Here is a 20,039-nt window from a genome sequence, read left to right on the forward strand (position 1 = left end):
CAGACAATTTATATGTTTTTATAATTTGATCTTTATTATAGTGGATAGAAATATATAGAACAGTGGTACGGAGGAAATAATTAAATGGATGTTGTCTTATGGGGGAGGGAAGTTGATTTAGAAATTTATATATAGCGTGTGTGTATGTATGTGTGTGTGTGTGTGTGTATGTATATTTCTTTTTATAAGGGGAAGGAGCAAGTGCATTAGTGATTTGTAGATGTGCTAATGGAAGGATTTATAGAAATAATGTGATCTTGGTTTGATATAGAGTAAGGGATTGATTATGGAAATTGCTGTATATTCTTGTTGTTGAAAGTTGGAAGTCACCTTTCTATGTAATCTTTAAAATCCTTTTTTCTTGTGTTTTACACTTTTTTAGTTTTCTTTTTTCTTTTTGTAGATTTTTGCTTTTTTGTAGTTTTTATCTTTGTCTTAACAAAATTCTTATATAAAAAAAGAAAATGTTGATCATGTGACCACGGGACACTGCAACAGTCATAAATGCGAACTGGTTGCCAAGTGCCGAAATCACGATCATGTGACCACGGGGATGCTGCAACCGTCATAAGTTTTTTTCCAGCACCGTCGTAAGTCTGAACCGTCAATAAACAAATGGTTGTTAAGCGAGGACTACCTGTACTCAGCACTCAATGGCCAGGGTTCTTCCCACTAGCCCCTGGAGTTGTCTGGAGTCAGGCAGCCTTACAAATATGATTTATACGCAAATAAGCAATGTCAGAAGCATGTAATGGAACTCTATCTTCTATCTAACTCCATCTATCTACGACACTTTCCACATCACAAAGGACTGGGGCCCATTTTCCCAGTGGGATGCTTAGGATTGCACTATAATCATGTTATTGCAACCGCACTTTGAGGCCGCTCAACCACCGGATTCTTTGGATAGACCGTAAACTAAAATAAAAGGACAAAGAAAATAGTGAACTATTTTTCAGTTCAGCATTGTGGTTGCAGGGAGAATTTCCACGTTAATACAGTTTGTCAGATTAGCCAAACGTGTTTTTTTAGATTTGTTCAGGGTAAAAACAGATTCCACCCCAACTCTTACTGTTCCGGAGCAAGGGGGAAAAAAAATTCAAAAAGCACTTGATTCAATATTTTTCTACAGAAATCCAGTTCGACCGTTCTGGAGCATTATCACCGAATGCTCCGGGGGAAAGAGCCAAGCGTGGGCCCAGAAAGTGTCGAGAACGCTCTGCACCAGTCCCTGCATGCTCGCCAGGCTCGGCAGCTCCCAGCCTCCTGCTTTGACCCAGGCGCAGGACTGACCTCCTGGCTCCAATGCACGGTCGGGGGCTCACCTCGGCTCAGCCGCACGTTCGTTTCCACCAGCTCATTCACCCGGCCCAGCGCATTAACCACTTCCACCGTCCTCTCCTCCAGTTTCTGGCAGACCTGCGGGCATCACAGAGAGTGTCTGCGTTGCACTCCTCCCCTTCCGAGGCAGCCTGGCCGGGAGCCCCGGCAGCGGGACCCACCCGCGGCGTGTGAGCCCAGGGCTGCGCTTCCCCCTTGGGGAGGGACAGGGTGAGCACAAGCTCTCTTCTCCAGGCTGCTGAGCTGGCGACTTCTCCAGAAGGGTGCTTTCCCCAGCTGCAGCACTGATGCCGGGGAGGGGATCCGAGAGGGCCCTCCCCGTCTGTCAAGGGAAAAGAGAGGGGCACCCACCCTCCGTGCACCCGGCCCCTTTCCAGTGGGGAGGGGGGTGCCCCCCAGTGCCTAGGATTCTCAGAAGCTCACAGTTCTGCCACGGGGCAGAACTGGGCAAGCAGTGCAAAAGGTACTAAGATGCAGAACACGATTTCACTGCGTACCCAGGAAAAGAAGTGGTAGTGCAACCCACGTGGGAGGGGATCAACGGGTCTTGGAAGAGGGGGCTGAATCAGGAGGCCCCCCCCTGCTCTGCCAGCCCCACCAGGGAAAGAGCCTTGCCTCTTGGTGCCGGGCGCCCTCGCAGCGGGCGGCCTCCACCTCCTTCTCCATCCTCCGGGCCACGGTGAGGCACTTGGCGATCGTGCTCCGGCAGCCCTCGTACTGTGGGGGAGACCGAGAAGCCCCCGTGAGTGCAGGGGGACGCAGGGGAGGCATGGGAGGGGAGCGGGTGCTTGCGGGCAGCACTTACGTCGAGCCGCATCTGGGCCCAGTCGGCCTGCAGGGCTGCAGCAAGGCGGTCCCCGTCCTCCACGTGCTTGGTGTACCCGGAACAGAGATCAGCCTGCAGAAGGGCACGGGGGTGAGGGGGCAGAGGAAGCTGCAGCCATCTGGGGGGAGCAGGCAACCCCACTGCCTGGCCAGCCCCCCACCCACCTTCCCCCACCTTGAGCCTCTTCGCCTCCTGCAGCAGGGCCCACAAGGACCGCCGGGACTCGGCGCTCAGCTCCAGTGTCCGGATCTGGGCAGCAGCACGGGCCTGCACCGACTCCTGGACCAGGTTGGCCTGGAAGGAAAGGGGCCCAGTGAGGTCTCCCCAAGCACTCGTGCTGTGTTCACCTGCTGGGGCCGGGCCAGGCCAGCCAACAGTTTGCAATGCAGGCTCAGGCGAGCAAACGGGCATCCGGAGGGAAGGAGCCTGCCCACCTGGTGCAGCACCAGCAGTCCTGCCCCTGCCCACATGGCCAGCCAACAGCCCTCCGAAGGGGCCTTCAGCCCTCGCAGGCCTGGGGAGGTGGCCTTGCTGTGTCGTGGGGGGCAGCGCTGCCGGCAGCTCAGCCGGGGGGGCAGGAAAGAGCCCGCCCGTCCCACCTACCGCGTCCTTTGCCTTCAGGGCCGCCTCCAGCCCACGCGCCATCTCGCCGTGCTTCTGGCCCCACCGCTGCAGCTGGGCCCTGCACTGGGAGAGCAGGCTGCCCGCTTGCTTCTGCTGCAGATGGGAAGAGATGGGTGGTGAATAAATGTATAAAATAAATACATAAATAAATAAGAGACAAACAGTGGGTGCCAGGCAGGGAGGAAGGCCGGACAGCTCCCCTGCCCCGCGATCAGACAGAGGGATGCCCACCTGCTGGCAGAGGGACTGCCGGTCCTCCTGAAGGCGCAGGAAGGAGGCCTCCACCATGGCCTGGAGCCTCCTGGATTCAGAAGACCATGCTCTCTGCAGGAGGAGGAGGCCACTGGGCATTACTCCCTGGCCTGGCACCCTCCTGAGGTTGAGATACTTCGGGAGAGGCCGGCTGGGGAAGGCATCCGGTCAGCAGTTGGACGCAGCAAACTCTGAAGATGGCAGTGGAGCCCTTAACAAGCCACCACCTGGAACGCTGGACCCCCTCTGCACACAAGGACCTTCCCTGGCTCTCCCAGCACCCCAGCAAGAATATGGAACTGGTGCCCGGCAGGCTTCTGGTGCTGAACTGGGGCAAAAATCCAGTTGCACCCCTGGCAAAGAGACTCGCGCAGCTGCTGCTCTTGCCCTAGGCCAGTGTTTCTTAAAGGGTGGTCTGAGAGCCCCGTGGGTCCCCCAAGACCTCCTCAGGGGTCTGCAAAATAAAAATTATTTGCCAAATACAGAAGGCGTTTGTAAAAATTTAAAACAATGTCGTTTTTCTCATGTATTATTTTTTATCTGCCAAAAATTTAGTTTTTTTCCATGAAAAATATTTCATTTATGTTAATATCTAATGGGTGTAAATATTATTTTTCCATGATCCAATAAATAAATATTCTAGGAACGCATCAATTTAATTTCTTAATACAGTAAGTATCAATAAATACGAGAGCCAGTTTGGTGTCGTGGTTAAGTCACTGGGCTAAAAACCTGGAGACGGTGAGTTCTAATCCTGCCTTAGGCCGGGATGCCAGCTGGGGGACCGTGGGCCAGTCACCCTCTCTCAGCCCCAGGAAGCAGGCGTTGGCAAACCACTTCTGAAAAACCTTGCCAAGGAAACTGCAGGGACTTGTCCAGCCAGAATCGGACATGACTGGACAGATTAAAAAGAAAATCAATAAATACAACCCATCCAAACAAAAGCTCTTTTGGGGTCCTCCATAATTTTTAAAAGTGGGAAGGGGTCCCAAGAGCAAAAGGTTTAAGAATAACTGCCTTAGGTTTTCTATTCTCTGGATCAGCCTTTCTCAGCCTTTTGACCCTGGAGGAACTCTTGGATTTATTTCCAGGCCTCGGGGAAGGAACCCCTGCACGTTCAGGCTGAAACAGAGGCCAGAAGTTACCAAATCATTATATTCGTTTCACGGGTAGGCCTGCCTATATGCATTAACCACGTTCTTAAGCTAAAAGAGCCTACCTGGCTCTTTCAGGTAGGTGAAGTTGCCCGAATTTGAAATAATTTTTTAAATAAATCGTGACCTCTCGCGGAACCCGAGGGTGCCACGGAGCCCTGCCTGAGAAGTCCTGCTCTGGATTGTGCAGAGCTGCATTTAACAGCCTGTGAGGAATTTCTAATGCCAGGCGCGGATTTCAAAGGCAACAAAGCGGTTTTCGCCCGCAGCTTCCTGGTGCAGTTTAGAACGAACAGGGAAGCAAAGGCCCACGTCCCGCCCTCCGCCCCTCGCCCAGCCTGGTACTCGCCATCTCCTCGCTGGCGCTTTCCAGCCGCTGGGCCAGCTTCTGCCGGCTCTTCTGGCTCTGCTGCAGGGACCAGAACCGCTGCCTGAGCTCCACGTACAAGTCGCAATAGACTTGCTCCTCCTGCCAAGGGAGACCACACCATACACCCAGGTGAGCACAGAAGCCCTCGGGGCGCAAGGGCAGGGGTGGGCAGAGGCTGCCGGAGGCCCAGAACACACAGGCTGCCCGGAGCAGAAGGATTTCCCCGCACTTTTGCACATCTGGGTTGTCCGGGATGGAGGCCCCGTTAGCCAAGAGGCCGCCTTGGCAGTGCGCCAAAGGCAAAGCCCCAGAGATAAAACAGCCGGAGGAAACGCCTGGCAGAGATTGCTGGGCATTTGTCAGCAGGAGAACGGGCATGTCCATGTCTCCCGGCACCCCAGTATTGGGGTCCAAAAGAACATATATATATACCCCGATAAGCACAGATTGCTGTGAAGTCAACGCTTATCTAAGTTTCAGACCCAAACATGGAAGCAGAAGATTTTGGCACGCACATGAGTGTGCAGATCCAACCACACCTGCACATATCTCCCCTGCCCCCCCAGACACACTTCTGCCCAATCTCTGCCCGGCTCCCTTTTTCCTTCCGGGAATGTTGACCTCCAGAGGAAGCGGGCAGCTCAGTGGAGGGCACGGCTTCGTTCACGCTTCATCCGCCACCTCACCCGTCCCCTCATCCCTCTTGGCTGCCGAGCATTTGGGTGAGGGTCGGGTGCCTTGAGTCCCGGGGGGCAGGGGCCCCAGCCAGGGGCAGCACGTGTGTGCTTTGGGCAAAGATGGACTGGAAAGGCCCCGCCCAGCTGCTCCCAGGCAAACCTGGCTGCTCATTGGAGAAGCAGGTTCCCAGCGCCCGTGGAGATGAAGTCCTTGCAGCACGGGAGCAGGCGAGGACAGATGGCGCTGCCAACAGGAGGATCTGCCCATCAAGCTCACACCCATGCAGGTCAGCAAGAGAAGCTGCTCCCCGCCACTCACCTCCCTGGACTCAGAGGCGGGGGTCTGGGTGGCTGCGTCTCTCTGTTCCGCTGGCCCTAGCTGGGCTGCTGGTCGCCAGAGCTCCTGGCCAGCCCGGATCTGGCGCGAGAGGGCTTCCATGATGATGAGGGTGCTCTCCAGGCGCCCCTCCAGCTCTGCCCGGGACAGGTGGCTCAGCTGATCCCGGGAGCAGCTGGGAAGACACAACCACGCGGCTCAGCCCGGGCAAGGCCCAGGGAGCGGGCCAGCCAAAGCCTGGCGACGCCGAGGGGCGACCTCACGGGGCTCCCCAAAGCCCCCAGGATGCAGGTGCAAAGGGTTATAGGTCTGGAAGAGGCATGTGCCAAGCTTCTGAAAGCTAACACGTGCGTTTGGTGTAAAGGCTTCTTCCAGATGTTTTCCTGAACTTCCAATCTAGCCCTAAGCGCCCTGGGACTCCAGGGGTCCCCCATCCAGGCACCACCCCGATCTAACCCCACACAGCTCTCAGCCCAGACAAAGGAAGGCTAGGGCGGCCTCTGGCGGAGACCTTTTATGGGGGCAACCAGGAAAACTAGCTCAGAGGCAAACCCAGCAATAATTAAGACGAGGAAGAGGAGGAAAAGGGCCAGTGCGGGCAAAAACAAGAATCCCCCCCTTAGTGCTCCGGCCCACCCCCTACACGACTTGGCTGCACCCGCTGGGGGGCCCCTCTAGCCCAGTGTTTCACAACTGTGGCAACTTTAAGATGGGTGGACTTCAACTCCCAGAACTTCCCAGCCAACATGGTGGCTGGGGAATTCTGGGAGTTGAAGTCCACCCACCTTAAAGTTGCAACGGTTGAGAAATACTGCTCCAAACGCTCAGGAGTACTGGTGAGAGAAACTGCCCCGGCTGCCTCAGTTTCCCTCTTGCCCCCAGTCCTTGAAGGAAATGGGGAAGAGACGGGGGTCGCCCCATCCCGGGAGCCACAGCTGCAGCAGCACTTACTGCCAAAGCAGGGAGTCGGTCTCGGCTGTGCTGTCGGTGGTGGCCTTCTCTGCAGGGGAGGTATTAACTCCAGCTTCCCGGAGGCTCAGCTGGGAGGTCCAGGCAGCCACAGATGCCACGGAGAGGGGGGTGATGCTGGTGCCCTGATCTTGCTGTGAGACTGCTGGCAGGCTGCTGAGGGGTGTGCAGACCTGGGCACACGCCAGACAAGAAGGGTTGGCGCTCACCCCTTTTGCCCCTTGCCAAGAGGGTGCCTTCCCTGCCAGGGACACGTTCAGTCCATCATCCAGGAGACTCAGAGGAGAGCCCCAGAGGCTGTGGCACCTACAGCTCACAGGGGAGACATGGGCAGTGCCCGGGTCCAGGCACAAGGCAGGTGAGTCCTGCCCTTCTGGGGAAGCAGTGGCATCGGCCTCTGGGCAGCCTGGAGCAGCCAAGAAGGGGGAGGTGATCGGCCCGACCTGCTCAAGAGGATCAGGGCCCTGCTCCAAGGGCATCTTTGGCCCGGAGTCCTGGCAGCTCACAGGGGATGCCCAGACTCCTGCGGATGCCACGGAGATAGGCGTGCTGGTGCACTGATCCTGTGGCAAGGCTGGGTCCTTCTGCTGCATGCAGAGGCTTCCATCAGACCCTGGGAGAATGGAGGCGGTGGCCCTGGGCTTGGGGGTCAGGGGGTTCCCCTTCTCCTGCTGGAAGGCCACGATTGGGAGGCTGCGGCGGAGGTCAGCGAGCATGGGCGAAGAGGGCAGGACCTGTTCCAGCCAGGCCAGGGGGGCCGTCCAGGAGATGGTGCCAAGTCCTGGTGATCCGTTGTGCCCAGCCTGGGCAGAGGAAGCAGCTGTGTCCTGAGGCCAAAAGGGTTGAGCTTATGGGAGGGTTGAGCTGCCATTCCAGAGGGTACAGAGCCAAGGGAAGGGGGCAGGCACCCCTTCCGGCCACCAACGTGCTTGGCAGCTGGAGACTGTCTGGAGCGGCTTTACTCACAGCACGGCCTTCCTTGGGAGGAAGGAAGCCCAGCGGTACCGGAACGACGCCCGAGCGGGTTAAGTGCCCAGCGTTACTAGCCCGCCACTTTTACGCCCCCCCCGCCGCTCATGGACCCCCAACCCTGCAACGGCTCCCGGAGAGGACCCAGCGCCCCGTTTCACGCCTTCCCCCGGACAACCAGCTGCGAGATGCTCCCGGGTGAGAGCGGCCTCGGCGCAGGTCCGGCAGCGGCGGAAGGCGCCCGCTCAGACCGCGGAGGGTGGGGTTGCCCGCCGCCCCCTTGCAACTCGGCGCGCCGCCCGGGGCCTTTGCTACGGAAGCCCCGGGGGAGGATGGGTCTCGCAGTCCAGCCCTTTGCAAGGCGCACCCACCTGGCCCCTCCCGCTCAGGCCCCCCGACTCAGCCATGACACGCGAAGCCGCCGCCGCCGCCGCCCCGGGTTTTTTTGAATGAAACCGCCTCCGCCGCGCGCCCTGATTGGCCGGGTGACGTCAGCGGCGCTCGGGAGGAGGGGAGGGGCCCCGTCGCGAAGCCACGCCCAGCGGTCCTGTCCGAGGACGAGGGCGGGTGCGATGTGCGCGTGTGTCTCGGAGCGCAGGAGTCGTGGGAATCCCTCTCCCAGGGTGCCCGGTAACCCAGGCCCGGCTCCGTCGCCATCCAGCCTTTGCGGATCTGCTCCCGCCGGCTCGGACACGCGTCTTGCGGCTCCTGGTGGTCGTGAGTAAACGTTCTTGATTTCTCCGCGGCAGGAGGGGTGTTTTCTTTCCGAGGCCCGGGGCCAGAGAGGGGCAGTTGGGAGACCCCGCTGCACGTGGCAGCCTGTTCCACTGGACGACGGTTCACGCAGCCGGGAAGTTCTTCCTGACGTCTGTCCCGAACGCGCTCGCTTTAGGTTTAGCCCGCTGCTCCTGGTCCTGCCCGCTGGGGCAATAGAGGAGGTGTCCGTGTCCTCTCCCGTGTGGCAGCCCTTTGGATGTCTGCTGCCCGTCGTCCCTTCCTCGGGCTCAGCTTAACCCGGTCCTTCAGCCGTCCCTTGCGAGGCCTGGTTTCCGGATCCTCACCTCCGTCTCTCCGCCTGCCGCTGCCCTTTTGGAACTGGGCGCCCAGAGCCAGACACTGGACTCCAAAAGGGGTCCGACCAGGGCAGGATAGAAGGGGACGGTTACCCCACAATCGACTCTTTACTCCCAGCAGCACACCCCGTGATATCGTTGGCCTTTTTAGCAGCCGTGCCGCTCTGCTGGCTCACAAGGGCAGCCAGGTCCCTTTCGTGTGTGCTGCTGTCAGTTGGGTGTGAATCGGGCGGCTTGGGGCTGTGGGTCCAAAGAGGGACCCGGCTCCCTGCAGAGAGCCAGCCGTGGCGTCCCCTGAACGACTCGGGGATGAGGGATCTGCCAGGCCCCGACCCTTTTGTCTGGAGGCTGGGGTGGCAGGCTAGAGGCCCGCCACACGCTGCCTCTTCTGCCGTGCCTCCTGCACGCTTGGCTGTCGCGCCTCTGGAGGGGGCTGGAGAGGCTGTGCCCAAGCCGGAGCTGCATTCCGGGGGCCACCGCCCAACAGGCCTTGGGAGGCTCAGAGGTGGGGTTGAGAAGAGTACCCAGATCGGGCTTCTGGTGGGAACGGCAGACTGAACGGCTGTGCCCGCTAGTTCAGCGGGCAGAGCTGACAACACACTAACGTTTTTTGGGCTCAGGCAGGTTTTCCTGAAGCCCAGAAACATTATCCAAGTCAAGGAGAATACCTCAAACCATCCCGTCTGTATTCTGGACAGCTGCTTGCAGCCAGAAGATTGCAAACAGCATTTTGTGTTCGACTGGTAAGAGCCCGCTGGGAGGTGGGGGCTTCATCACTTTCCAAGCCGTGCTGCAGCCTTAAAGGGACACTAAGACTGGCCACCCCATTTCTAAATCACCAATTTGTATTTTTTTTTAGATATGCGTACCCCAAGAGAGGCTTTCTACAGCAAGGAGAAGCTGGTTCTCTTGGTGCTTAGTGTTATTTTTGGAATTACTTTTTGAAAAAAAAAAATTAAGTTTTGGATTTTGTTTCCCTTCCAAATATAAAGGAGGATTGAGAGTAAACAATTGTCTTCCTGTTACTATTTCTGAATTACATTTGAAGATATTAGCGCTTTCCTACACACTGAATTGGCTGATTTGAACCTTCATCTTTCTGTTCTCACTTTCCCTTGAGAACTGTCTGCCTATCTCACTCTCACTTTATGGAAACACGCTCGGGAACGCTTCCACATCTTTGACTTTCGCTGGTTAAGCTCCTGGGGGCGCCATAATCTACTGTGTGAGACACGGAGGATTTCAAACAGATTCTTTCTGACCTTCACCAGGATTTTAAACAGATTCCTTCTGATAAAAGATTTCAAGCGTTTATGCAAGATATCCAGGACATTGTGGAAAATATGAGATCTAAAATGTGCCATCAGGTTGGGGATGTGGTGGATGAAATTGAGGAATTTAAGAGCGATAGAAAGGGTTTTTTTAAGACAGAGATTTTTATCAAGATGCTGGATGAAGATGGATAATGGAGTTGGAGAAATCTAAGGGAGAGGGTGATCTGCAAGCCGTAAGTAAAATCGATCTCCTGGTGGAATGCCATGAAAAGGACCTGGAATCTTTCGGGGGGGGGCAGTTGGGCTGTCTGATTCATTCAAGAGGAAAGCTTGGTGCAGATTGTGGGGATATGTCACTGCTTTGGTTTATCCTGAAGTGGGATAAGGGTTGAAGAATGTTTATCTGGTTTGCTTTAAGGATTTGATTGATGCTATTTGCCTTTAAAGATTGGGATTTACTGTTTTGAATTGGATTTGTGTTTTGGGTTTATTAAGATGAAAATTATTAAAACTGTTGCATTAGGGTTCAAGAATGTTTATCTGGTTTGCTTTAAGGATTTGATTGATGTTATTCCCTTTTAAAGATATGGAATTACTGTTTTGAATTGTCTTTTTTGGGGGGTTTATTAAGATTGGGATTATTAAAATTGTTGTACTATTAAGTATAATAGCTGGCAACTTATGTGCTTTTTAATTTGATTCTTATTATAATTGACAGAAATGTATAGAATAGTGGTAGGAAGGAAATAATTAAATATGTTTTATCTTTTGGAAGGGAGAAGGATGTTTAGGTGGTTTATATGAACTTTAATATAAGCGGGAGGAGTAATATACTGTGTTAAAGTGGAATGACTTATAGAAATAATGTGGTGTTTTGGTTTAATATAGAGGAAGAGATTGATTATGGAAATTTTTGAATATCCTTGCTGTTAAAAGTCAGAAGCCACATCTTTTTGTAAATTTGAATTTTTTTTCTCGTTTCCACACTTTAGTTCTTTTCCCTTCTTTGTAGTTTTTTGTAGTTTTTATTCCTCCCTTGAAACCTAATAAAGTTTACTATAGAGAAGAGTACCCAGATCGCTTTCTTGTGTGAATGCGGCTTACACTTGCAGCTTGACGTTTTTCCTACGGGATGCAGAACTTGACATTTCTCCTGGTTCAGTTCCACCCTCTCCACATCTGCCCCCGGGGTCAAGCCTGTCTAGGGCTTGTTGAATGGTCCCTCTGGTCCCTGCAGATGTTGCCCAGAGCCTCTCCCAAGCCCTTGCGAGCAGCCTTGAGATAAAGCTCCTCGGGAACATCGATTTGGCTGCGTCTAGACAGGCTGCGTCTAAATAGTCCGTACTCCAGGAAATAAAGCCAGGCTGCTCACTTGGGGGAATAGTATTAAAGGCAAAACTGAAATACTTTGGCCACATAATGAGAAGACAGGACACCCTGGAGAAGATGCTGATGCTAGGGAGAGTGGAGGGCAAAAGGAAGAGGGGCCGACCAGGGGCAAGGTGGATGGATGATATTCTAGAGGTGACAGACTCGTCCCTGGGGGAGCTGGGGGTGTTGACGACCGACAGGAAGCTCTGGTGTGGGCTGGTCCATGAAGTCACAAAGAGTCAGAAGCGACTGGATGAATAAACAACAAGACAGGCTGACTGACAGGTGCCCGCAATCAAGTTCCGGCATGGAAGCACCCCATCTGCGCTGGGGACGAGAAGGATCCTTCCGCAAGGAGACAGGAGGTAGGAAGGAACACCTTTAGGAAGGTTCTTTTATTGCTTCAAACTAACAGGAGAAAAACACCCATGTGCTAACAATGTGATACAACATCAATATTAATCGGAAAAAAAGAAGGAAGTGAAAAACTAAACCCTAAACAGGAAACTCCCCGAAAGGACTGCAATGCTCAGAACTCAGCAAGGGCTAAGGGGGAGCTCTTTTATAAACCCTGAATAGCCCCCCCATCCCTGGAAATTGCAGGGCTGCTGAGCAGGGCCCAACTGCAGGGCCCCCGAAAAGAGATTTCCGGTGCGAGACTGGGGCAGAAGCCGACTGCAACAGACGGAACCAGCCTGCGACTTGCAGGGCGGGGCCTGAAACAACAGTAATATCCAGACAGCTGAGACGGAAGGAGGGAGGAAGAAGGGGACCTTTGAGTCCCACAGGCTGCTCCAGCAGGCAGCCTCAGCCCCCGCCCCCGCCCTCCTTCCATCCTGCTCTGAAAATATCTGCATGTTCTGACCCCCAACCCTGCTGGTCCCAGAAACCAAGTCCACGGAGCACCACAGGGTAGCCTGATGAGAAGGGAGGCCAGATCCCGCATCCTGCTGGGGGTTACGGGGCCCGGCCTCCCCGGAGATCTGCTGCTGCGGGGTCCCACCCGGGGAGCTGCACCGAGAAGCACCTCCCAAGAGCGGCGCACAGTGACCGCTGGGGCTCTGCTCCCTCGGACCCCAGAGAGTCCCGACAGCTCAGGGGGGGCCCAGGTCGCAGTCAAATTCTACGAAGGCAGCGGAGCCCATGGGCACGCCCTTGAGTGGCTGCCGGCCCAGCGCAAAACCTGCCGGCTGCGTCCTGAGGACGTCGGCATCGAAGCTCATGCCGCGGAAGAAGAGGTGGGCGCGGAAATGGTGAAGGTGGCACGGCCGGCACCGAGGATCCTGGCACAGGAGCTTGGAGGGGAGAGAGGGGGCGAGGGATTACTGGCAACCACCTGGATTATTGCTTAAGTCAGAATTGTTGGGATGCAGGCCTTCCCGCACCCTGGGAGCTCTTGGATGCGCTAGGACCAGCCCTCCACTTTCTCCCCCTCGGCGGAAGGACAGGGGGCTCCTCCCCACATAAACCTTCCACTGCAGACAACCTGCAGGCAGGAAGACCCTGTGCTTGCCCCTGCTTGGGCCTTTCCCCTTTGGATTCTTTTGGAAGCAAGACAGAGGGGGCTTCCACAGAAGGAGGTGCAACGGGGGCAGGAGGGGGCGTCAAGGAGGCTCACCTCACTGAGCAGGAGACGGAGGCCCTGGCCGAGTGCAGACGGGATGGCATAAGCACTGCGCCTCACGCTCTGCAGCATGGCCACGTGGTCTTGCTCCGGGGGGACAGGGAACTGGGGAGGCAAAGGCATTGTTCACCCAATGCCGCTCTGGCTGCTGAGCCATCTCATAAGCGGGCAGTGGCAGAAGACCTCCCTGCTAAGTTTATTGCCTGGTGTCCCCTTGGCACAGAACTGGCGAGGCAGCGATAAAAGAAGTTCGAAGCAACCCAGTGGTTGCAGAGCCACAATGGCTCAGTGGAACCTCAGCCGCAGCCTCCCTCCAGGCATCAGATGCTCCCGTTCTGCCCTGCTTGGCACTTTCCAACAGGCACCTGGCTGGTCACAGTTGGAGACAGATTCCTGGGGAGCATCGTGCCCCGTTCCTGTTCTTACCTGCCCGGTGGCCATTGCAAACAGCAGCACCCCCAGGGACCACCAGTCCGCGGCATGGGTGTACGGACCGCCTCTCAGCACTTCTGGGGCTGCCCCAAAGGAAAAGCAGGAGGTCACTGATCTCAGCTCCCGGGCTGACCCCAGCCGCCCCCTCATCTACTCCCCTCTGCCTTACCCATGTACTGGAGGGTCCCGCAGATGGTGAATGCCCGCTTGCCCCGGGGCAGATGGCGTGAAAGGCCAAAATCAGCCAGTTTCAAGTGACCTGCGCCAGGAGGGGAAAGAGCACAGGGAGCCCGAGTCCACTGTCTCCTCCAAGAAGGGAGACCTTGGCCTTTGGGGCATTGCACGACCTGCTACAGGCGTAGGGGGAAACTCTGTTTGAGATCATGGCAGGAACAGACCCCGAATCCAACAGCCTAGATAACAGCTGGTTAAATGCTGGTGCACGTCCCGCATCATGGGCACAGGCCATGTGCCTTCCACAGCTGCCTGGAAGGTGTTCCCTGCAGCGCATTTAGCCCTGTGACAACCCTTTTCTGCGGCACAAAATGATGCTGGAAGACCAGCCAAGAGGAGTCAGTCTTGGGGTGGACATCCACCATGCCTGCACTGATGGTAGGGAAGACACGTTCCGCCCCTTTCTCCTCCCGCCCCTTGGTACCTTGTTCATCCAAGAGAATGTTTTCCATCTGCAAAAGCAAAAAACAGCCCAGGTGAGGCAACGGAGCCCAGACTGGCCTCCCCACTTGCTCCCCACACCACCCTCACGGGGCCGAGAGTTCCCTGGGCTCGGCTTAAGCGAGGGCGGGGTGCTCACTTGGCTAAGGGGCTTCCAAAATGGGGGGCAAATAGCTTGCAACCCACAGCTGAGAATCAGGCTGCACCCGCCCAGCCCCCAGGGCGAGGGTCCCATACCTTGATGTCCCGGTGCACAATGCCCTGGCTGCGAAGGTAGGCTGGAAAAGAAAAGAGCATCAAGAGACTGTTTGGGGGCCCTTTCTATAGCTGGAATCTGCATAATCCCAGCATCTTCCAGATGTGTTAGGGGTGGGGTGCAGCTGCAAAACTGCCACCTGGCACAGACACAGCTGCGGTCTCAGCACACCTGGAAGGTGCCTGATTGGAGGAGTCCCAGCTAAAGAAAGGAACCATCCAAATACACTTTTGGGATTGCTGCTGGGGAGTCTCTGCCTAGCATTGGCGGGCCAAAAATCAGTGCATCGGCTTTGACAGGCTTCCAAAGGGCTGTGCCTGGGAAAGAGGACTCCCCCTGACACGGAAAGGGACTGGGAGGCGGGGGAGTTCACGGCATGTGCAGGAAATCCTGGGTTTGGGGCCAGCAGCCTCTCAAAACTAAAGGGGTCTGGTGACTGAGGGCAGTGCGTGTGTTTGGGTGCATGTGTGAAGGCCCTTTTCTGTTGGGGAGCCCAAGGAAAAATCAGGAGTGAAGCAACCCTGGGCTTAAGGGGTTTCCCCCTTACAGCTGATGGGTCCTCCCCTGCCACAGAGACCTAGAATGTCTTCTCACAATTAATTTCTGCTAATTTTAAGTGCAGCTGCACCTTCTGCAGCTGAGTATGCCTAATTATAATGGAAGATTTCTAACACTGTGGATGGCTAACGCAAAAATAAGAACAGGGCTGAGGTTTCCCACAGGCCCAGGAGATAAACTCGGTGGCAGCTCAGCACAGGGTGTGGCGCCCGCCCCTCACTCACCCAGCACCAGCACCAGCTCCGTGGCAAAGAGGCGGAGGGCCCCCTCCGCAAGGGGCCCCACCGACTTCCAAAGCGTGAACAGGTCTCCAGAGCTGCAGTAGCTGCACACTGGGAAGGTTGGGGGGGGGGAGGAGAAAAAACAGGCCTGTTACTCCAGTCCCCCCCCCCCCGCTGCTAATCCAGCTCCCTCCTTTGCTCCGACCAACCTCCCCCTTGAAGGACAATCCGACAATGACCAGAGGCTGGCTGGGATTGGTGGAACAGGGAGAGAAGGAGATTTGTGGCTGAGAATGCAGGAAATCCCCCATGATCCCCATTTGGGTGGGGAGAATTGGGGTAAGCTGCTCCTGACAGGGGTGGGTGGCCGGCCCCAGACAGCTGTGGAGAGGGGGTGCCACGCATAAGCAGAGGGGCGTGGGGGGAGGGGGGGCTCTATGCTACCTAAGCCCTGCAGGGCAGATGCTCACTCACTAATGAAGAGATGGTGCTGCCCTTGCCAGCTGCCCCCTAAACAGTGCAGAAACGGGTGGCGCACCTGCCTCTGGGGAGGAAGAGAAAGCGCATGTCAGAGCAAGCCAGGCTGGGGTTCCCTGGCTGGGGGGGATCGGCTGGTCTCACGCTTCCCTATTTGCAAAGTGAAAGAGAACAGAACGTCCCAGCGACTCGCCCTGCCTGCCACGTGGCTTAGAACTTAGGATAGAAATCTAGGACAATTTCAGGCTACAATTTCTGGGGCAGGGAGACTGCATTCTGTCCCCCCGCCCCCAGCTGTGCATTGCCTACAAGGAACACCGCTGGACTAAGTTCTGCAAGGAGAAAAAAATCCTTCAAGCTGTGAGTTCAAAGTTCATGGTGCTTTTTTGCACAGCTTGTGGATTCAGGCACAACCCCCCGCCCCCCCAAAATCCTTCAAGCTATGCATCAGTTAAAGCTACATGCCTCTAATTCCATTCCCCCCTCCAGGCCTGGGCACCACCTTTAGCTCCAGCCTCTAGAAGAGTGACCAGCACGGTCCTTCTCACTGGGTTTTGGTGATGAATTTTCAGCATTTGTTTTTAAAGTTTTTTCCTGTACGATAATTTAATTACTATGACCTGCCAGGAATATTCCAGAAAAAATGTGAAATACGAGTTTCAGTGCCAGGGTCTGATATTTGCACAAGTTACACCATTCTCTCATATCTGCGTCTCTCACCAACATTGCTGCAAGCTGCCAAGCAATCAAAGTGTAAGAATTATCTATTATTGATTGACTGATTGATTGATTGATTTAAATGTATTGGCTGCCCAACTCCAATGGAGTCTGGGCACCCTTACAACAGCCCTGCCAGGTGAGGCAGAATATTCCCCACCTTGCAAACTGGGCCAATCCAAGGAGTCCACAGCACAGCTGAGATGGTCAGCCCAGCATTCTGTTGGACATTCTCATGGTGTGCCTCCTTCAGAGTGTCACATCTGTGTTTAGGTGACCTGCCCCTCCTGGCCCCCCAGGTATCTGATGCCAGCCCCCTTTCCCCTGGGCACGTCATCTTGGAGGCAGAGTGCAGCCCTCACCTGGATGCTGACCTCCTCCTTGCACTGCCTCACGCTGTCCCGGCGCAGGACCTCCACCTTGGGCACCACCTGCAGGAGACAGGCGGGGTGGAAATGGGCATGGCCTGAGATCTCCCAAAGGAGGGCACCACAATATGGGGGGTGGGACATGGGATGGAGGCTCACCTTCAGTGCAAAGACCTTTGCCTGAGTGCAATCCAGCACTTTTAGGACAGTCCCAAAGGTGCCCTTGGCCAAAAAGCCCAGAATCTAGCAAGAGAGAGGCAAATGCGTGACAGTACGGCCCCTGCCCTCCCAACTCTCCCCTCCTCATCCCCAGGGGCCCTGATGGGGCAAGCGGGGCACCCACCTTGAGCTGCTGCTGCTGCACTGGAGGCTGAACAGGAAACTCGGGAAGGAAGAGGGAGGCATGGGGGGGTGTTGGCCACTCTGCACCTGCCGCCTCGGGGGACTTCTCGCCTCCCCGTGCCTGCTCTGGCTTTGGGGAGTTTCTGGCTGCCAGGGCCTGCTCCAAGCCCAGGAGAGTCCCACCGAGGTGGGAGAGGAGGCGCTTCCAACTTCGAACCCACAAAGCGTCAGGAAGGGAGTCCGTGCCATGGCCCTGCAGAGGGGATGGGGGGGGGGCGTTAGGGACTCTGCCTGAAGCTGGGACCCCGACAGGGGCCAGAGGGAAAGAAAAACAACCCCCCCCACAGGAAGGGAGGTGACCTTAGATGTGCGGGTTCCATGTGACTGAAAGCTGTGTGTGTGTGTGTGTGTGTGTGTAAGTGCTCCAGGGGTGAGCAAAGGGTTCTTTGGGTGCCATCTTGTCATTTTGCTGGGATCCCGCACTCATCCTGCGAAGGTTACTATCTCACGGAGGGATGTGTGAATGGGTTCCCCCCCAACTGCCCATCGCGAACCCAGGCTGCGTCTCCAGCAACCCCAGGATGCCCCTTCAAATGGGGAGAGCTGGTCACACCTGCCTTGGTGGGGGAGGGGGGCAGAGGAGGCTGGTGCCCCTAAGTGAGCGAGGCAGCTGGGGCAGGGATCGCTTCCAAGATTCCCAGCTCATTTTTACAATTTAGAGCAGGGTTTCTCAGCCTTGGCCACTTGAAGATGCGGGTGGACTTCAACTCCCAGAATTCCCCAGCCAGCCGTGCTGGCTGGGGAATTCTGGGAGTTAAAGTCCACCCGCATCTTCAAGTGGCCAAGGCTGAGAAACCCTGCCTTAGGAGCCCTGTCTGCCTTTCTCCACACTCCAGGAACTTTGCTGCAAAAGCAAACCCCGATTCACGGAACAGCACTAGCGATGATGGAAAACCAAGGGGCGAAAGTCACTGAGGTTCCAGGCCTCTCTGAAACCCCCTTCACCTGCTTCCCAGCTGCTGGCGGCATGGAAGAATAGCAGCCGAGGAATGTTTTCCCATCCCGATTCCTATTCTCTCTCTGCCTCCCACACAGGGCTGTTGTGCGGGTGAAAAGAAGGGAGGAGCAGAAGGAAGAGGGGCAGGAAAGACCAGCAAGCCCCGGGGAGGGTCTAGCAGGCCTCCCGGAAGGAAGCGCTCAAGCCCACCAGCCAGCCCTCCAAGCGGTGGGGTGCGGAGCGCATCCCCGCGAGGGGAAGAAGCAGACCCGACTCCGCGGAGCCGAGTCGGCTCACTGCGCGCGCTCCAGGCAGCAGGGCAGGCTTTCGGGATAACGGCAAATCGGAATAACGGCGCTCCTCTGTGCAAAGCCAGCCCCGGGCAGGACTACAATTCCCATCCCCTTCCCAGCCGCCGGGGTACGGAGGTCGCCTCTTCACGGGGGAACCCCCGGCGTCCGGGACTGAAGCAGCCAAAGGGGCGGGGGTCTAAGGCCAGGAGGGGCGCAGGCCCCAGGAGGCGCCCCTTCCCCCGAACGCCCCCGGGTCGGCCGCCGCTTCGCCCGGGGCCGGTTGCCTCTTGGCGGAGGGAAGCCCCCGCAACCCGGGCCCCCACCCACCTTCTTAATCCGGGCGGGACAGGGAGCGAGTGAGCCCTCCCGGCGACCCCCCGCCTGCCAGGGCTTGGCAGCCACCCCTCTGCCGGGGCTCCCCCTCCCCGCACGAAGCCGAAAACGCCTCCCCCCCCGCCACAAGGCTTCTCCGTGGGACTGCTGGGAAGGCGCACGACCCCCCCCTTGGGGGAGGAGAAGGCGCTCTGCAGGTACTCGCCTCGCCTCGGGGCCGACCGGGCGCCCTTACCCTCAACTTCTGGGGGACGCCCCGCTCGGCCTGCTGCCCGCCGGGGTTACTGCCCGCGGCCCCCATCTCCGCTCGGGCCGGCCGGGGCGCGCTCACCCGAGGACCGGAGGCCCCGCGGTAATCCCGCTTACGTAAAGTCCCCGCCGCTAATCCCCGCCAGCAGCTCCCGGGCCACGCCCCTTATGCAAAAGACACCGGCTCGGCACGCCTCAGGCCTGGCAGGCCCCGCCCCCACTCGCCACTCAAGACGCTCCCGCGCTGCCTCCGGCGGGTTACTCAAAAAAGCCTAGGGAGGCGTGGCCTTCCGAACCTCTCACAGGATTGGCTGCAGGTCGCCGAGCCACACCCCCTCCCGCATAATACTGTACGCGGCCCGCCTCCAATTGCTGCTTGCCGCCCAGTCGCTTCTGCTCCTTCGGAGGTCCTTGGTTGTGGCCTATGGGAGTTGCAGTGCAACATCTGGACACCCCTGGTGGGAAAGCGCCAGGCCTCATCTTGGCTGCATTTGGTTTGTTGTTGTTTATTCGTTTAGTCGCTTCCGACTCTTCGTGACTTCATGGACCAGCCCACGCCAGAGCTTCCTGTCAGTCGTCAACACCCCCAGCTCCCCCAGGGACGAGTCCGTCACCTCTAGAATATCATCCATCCATCTTGCCCTTGCATTTGGTTGGGTTTGTGCAAAAAGAACAATGGGCCTTTCTTGCACTGCTGCCTGGGCTCCTGGGCAGTCCCGTCCAGCTCAGTGGGTCCTGTTGCCAGGGGGGCTGCCACAGGGTGGTGCCACCCAAGGGGTCACGGGACCCACTTAATCGGTTGCACTAACCCCCCCCCCCCCGCAGCTTTGGGCCACCCAGGCCCTTCGCACCAGCTGGGCCCCCTTCCACAGGCCGGCCGCCCTCCGCTCAGCTTTCCGCCTCTCCCGAGGCAGCCCCAAAGCCCTCGGGGAGCGGGGAGGGAGCCAGCGGCCTGCAGAGCCGCTCCGGCAGAGGAGGACAGGGCCACCAAAGGGCAGAACTTCTCTCCGGCCGCCCAAACTTCCGTTAAGGAGCGAAGGTGGCTTCTGCGGGCAAGATGCTGCTCCGAGGAGGAATTCACGTGGGCAGAGTCTGGGATTGGTTCCCGTGTGAGGAACCCATCTGCAGAGCTGGGCTGCCCGTCAGTCGTTCCAGCAGGCTGAAGGATGAGGAGGGCCGATGCAGGCGCAAGACCTTTCCTGGCCAAGGGCCCCACTCAACACTTGAGGAGGCTACAGAGTGGGTAGCAGGGCTGACTTG

The 20,039-nt window shown here is 57.0% G+C and overlaps 3 protein-coding genes across 3 annotated transcripts; all 3 read right to left on the minus strand.

Annotated features, from left to right (window-relative positions):
* Positions 1 to 1,878: 1,878 nt before the first annotated feature.
* Positions 1,879 to 7,926, minus strand: LOC134488618 (sperm-associated antigen 5-like). The gene is made up of 9 exons (XM_063291081.1): positions 7,891 to 7,926; positions 6,533 to 7,377; positions 5,564 to 5,756; positions 4,543 to 4,666; positions 3,023 to 3,111; positions 2,771 to 2,884; positions 2,342 to 2,461; positions 2,147 to 2,239; positions 1,879 to 2,058 (listed from the first exon to the last, which is right to left on the minus strand). The coding sequence occupies exons 1-9, from the start codon at positions 7,924 to 7,926 to the stop codon at positions 1,879 to 1,881; spliced, it is 1,794 nt and encodes a 597-aa protein (XP_063147151.1).
* A 4,405-nt stretch (positions 7,927 to 12,331) lies between these two features.
* On the minus strand, positions 12,332 to 13,105 carry LOC134488619 (ribosomal protein S6 kinase-related protein-like). Its single transcript, XM_063291082.1, has 2 exons — positions 12,856 to 13,105; positions 12,332 to 12,532 (listed from the first exon to the last, which is right to left on the minus strand). Exons 1-2 carry the CDS (start codon positions 12,982 to 12,984, stop codon positions 12,332 to 12,334), a joined length of 330 nt encoding a protein of 109 aa, XP_063147152.1. The 5' UTR covers positions 12,985 to 13,105.
* Positions 13,106 to 13,108: 3 nt separating this feature from the next.
* Positions 13,109 to 18,876, minus strand: RSKR (ribosomal protein S6 kinase related). The gene is made up of 10 exons (XM_063295291.1): positions 18,766 to 18,876; positions 16,909 to 17,160; positions 16,725 to 16,808; positions 16,560 to 16,628; positions 15,478 to 15,547; positions 15,007 to 15,114; positions 14,206 to 14,246; positions 13,952 to 13,979; positions 13,463 to 13,552; positions 13,109 to 13,376 (listed from the first exon to the last, which is right to left on the minus strand). The coding sequence occupies exons 1-10, from the start codon at positions 18,829 to 18,831 to the stop codon at positions 13,147 to 13,149; spliced, it is 1,038 nt and encodes a 345-aa protein (XP_063151361.1). The 5' UTR covers positions 18,832 to 18,876; the 3' UTR covers positions 13,109 to 13,146.
* Positions 18,877 to 20,039: the final 1,163 nt, after the last annotated feature.

The sequence above is a fragment of the Candoia aspera genome, chromosome 1 (assembly GCF_035149785.1).
Source record: "Candoia aspera isolate rCanAsp1 chromosome 1, rCanAsp1.hap2, whole genome shotgun sequence".
Taxonomy (NCBI): domain Eukaryota; kingdom Metazoa; phylum Chordata; class Lepidosauria; order Squamata; family Boidae; genus Candoia; species Candoia aspera.

Coding starts and splice junctions, on each gene's coding strand:
- LOC134488618 (XM_063291081.1), bottom strand. CDS start 7,926: ATGGCTGAGTCGGGGGGCCTGAGCGGGAGGGGCCAG. Junction 3,112..4,542: donor CGCCAGCGAGGAGATGGCGA/GTACCAGGCTGG, acceptor TCCTGCAGAGAG/CATGGTCTTCTGAATCCAGG. Junction 2,059..2,146: donor GGGCCCAGATGCGGCTCGAC/GTAAGTGCTGCC, acceptor TCTCCCCCACAG/TACGAGGGCTGCCGGAGCAC.
- LOC134488619 (XM_063291082.1), bottom strand. CDS start 12,984: ATGCCTTTGCCTCCCCAGTTCCCTGTCCCCCCGGAGCAAGACCACGTG. Junction 12,533..12,855: donor TCCGTCTCCTGCTCAGTGAG/GTGAGCCTCCTT, acceptor CTCCCCTCCAAG/CTCCTGTGCCAGGATCCTCG.
- RSKR (XM_063295291.1), bottom strand. CDS start 18,831: ATGGGGGCCGCGGGCAGTAACCCCGGCGGGCAGCAGGCCGAGCGGGGC. Junction 15,548..16,559: donor AGGAGGAGGTCAGCATCCAG/GTGAGGGCTGCA, acceptor CTTCCTCCCCAG/AGGCAGGTGCGCCACCCGTT. Junction 13,377..13,462: donor CGGGACCCTCCAGTACATGG/GTAAGGCAGAGG, acceptor CCTTTGGGGCAG/CCCCAGAAGTGCTGAGAGGC.